Source organism: Drosophila rhopaloa, unplaced genomic scaffold (genome assembly GCF_018152115.1).
Source record: "Drosophila rhopaloa isolate 14029-0021.01 unplaced genomic scaffold, ASM1815211v1 contig_155, whole genome shotgun sequence".
Classification (NCBI taxonomy): domain Eukaryota; kingdom Metazoa; phylum Arthropoda; class Insecta; order Diptera; family Drosophilidae; genus Drosophila; species Drosophila rhopaloa.
Window position 1 is genome coordinate 7,882,406 of NW_025335034.1, and position 1,835 is coordinate 7,884,240.

At 39.9% G+C, this 1,835-nt stretch overlaps 1 protein-coding gene across 1 annotated transcript; it reads left to right on the forward strand.

Annotated features, from left to right (window-relative positions):
* The first annotated feature begins 227 nt into the window (after positions 1–227).
* On the forward strand, positions 228–1,419 carry LOC108047931. Its single transcript, XM_044457108.1, is given in 3 exon segments — positions 228–241; positions 243–352; positions 1,271–1,419. Coding segments are annotated over 3 exon segments (273 nt in total).
* The last annotated feature ends 416 nt before the right edge of the window (positions 1,420–1,835 follow it).

Below are 1,835 nucleotides of genomic sequence, written 5' to 3' on the forward strand. Positions count from 1 at the left end.
AATGCTTTTTGATCTCGCTAACGCAAATTACAAGCTACAACGCCCCGACTCCTTCGCTCCCGCGATTCCCAGCCAACAATGAAACATTATCCTGGCGCTAGTCCTGGTGTTATATATAACACTTTCAAATTGATAAGGACGGGGCGTAGAAGGCGTCGTCTCCATCGTCATTTGCCAAGTTGCCACTGTCATTGTCTGGTGGCATTTGTAATTCACTTTGATTAAATATGCAAGGATGCTGGGCTCTCGCAGGACGCCACTGGACGAGGACCGCATTCAAATGCCGCAGCAATGCAACGACAGCCGAGGGACTCGAAACCCACCAATCCACCATCTCACTACACTTCAAAAATTATTGGATCGTTGCTGGGCGTATTCCGAATTATTTAATGTAAAACAGTACTAAAACAGTATCGAGATATGGTCGTTTTATACCATTTTACATAGAGTTTTAAAACAATCGGACAGCCGTGTCATATAGATGCTAACTGAAATATTGCAACATTAACTATTCCGGCAGTTCAGCTTGTCGTTAATTGCGTCGCCTCCCGATTTTAAAAATATTTTATTTCTTTTTTATTATATTCACATATAATCTGAAAGAGCAAAACAACTTCCACTTGGCGCATCAAGCTTATCTTTTCGATTTTATATGAAAATGTTGTATCCGAAGGAGTTTAATCGAACTAAGGCAAGTCCTTAGTTCCCCCTTTTCTTGATCGCAAACGTATGACTCCAATAAATAAATGCCCAACTCAATAGTTCTTGTGGAATATAAATAACTTTTATCCCAAATTTGACCCCATTGCAGTGCGACTTTTCATTAATTTTTGTTGAGTGCATCGGCCCGCTTCTTAGTCAAGTCGCCAAGAAAGCGCAAAACAAGTTTGTGAATTTCGGCAACGGCGTGTCCTCTGACAGGATATAAAACAATCAGTGCAAGCTAGCGGAAACGGAAGTGCTGCCCTCCCCCCTCCGCCCTGCCCTCTGTTCCATTCTGTTGTGTGAAATCGTCTAAATTGTGGGCGTGGCAGCCGCTGTCTCTATGTGTGTGCGGCTCCTGTGAAATGTAGTCCAAAGTTGTTTTGTGGCCGCTGCCGCTTCAAGAGCTGACTAACCAAAGAGTTGGGCGGGAAACTGGATGTGGGAGTGGGCGTGGGATATGAATAGTTGGAGGGGGTGGGGGACTCCTCCGCCTTTGACTATTGTCTATTTTTGTGTCTTTCTCTCTGCTTCTGATTGCATTCGTTGGAAGTTTTCAGCTGGGTTTATTAATGGGTTAAATTGAAATTTCATGCTTTGCTGGCTTTGGATCTCGTTGTCAGGGCTTGGAATAGGTCAGGTTGGCAATGGTCTCGGTCCTTGGAACCATCCTTGAAACGAATGCATATTTATAGTAATGCGGCCAGGTCAGGTTAACCCAAGCGAGAGATTATTTTAAAGGGATATTCGAATCCAAAAGTGTCAAAGTTAAAGCGGGGACATCCTTTTAGCTTAGGTGTCACTTCCTAAATAAAGTCTAAAAATACAAATATTGGCTTATACTATTTTTTTTTTCCACTTTTTTAAATTTTGACCATTTTATTATTTGTGAATTTTTAATCATTTTGATATTTACTAAGTAAACATACTGTGTAAGCTAGTAAATAACTTCTTATAATGGGGAATTCGATCATTTATTATATATTTATCTAAAAATATTACAACTTCTCACGTTTAGGGGTTTCTAATTTTTATATTTATAATTATATTCACATAAATCTCGAATAGCGAAGTAACCCATTTAAATGCTTCCAAGTTTAAGCTTGAATTTTTTAAGTTCATGAATCTTACGA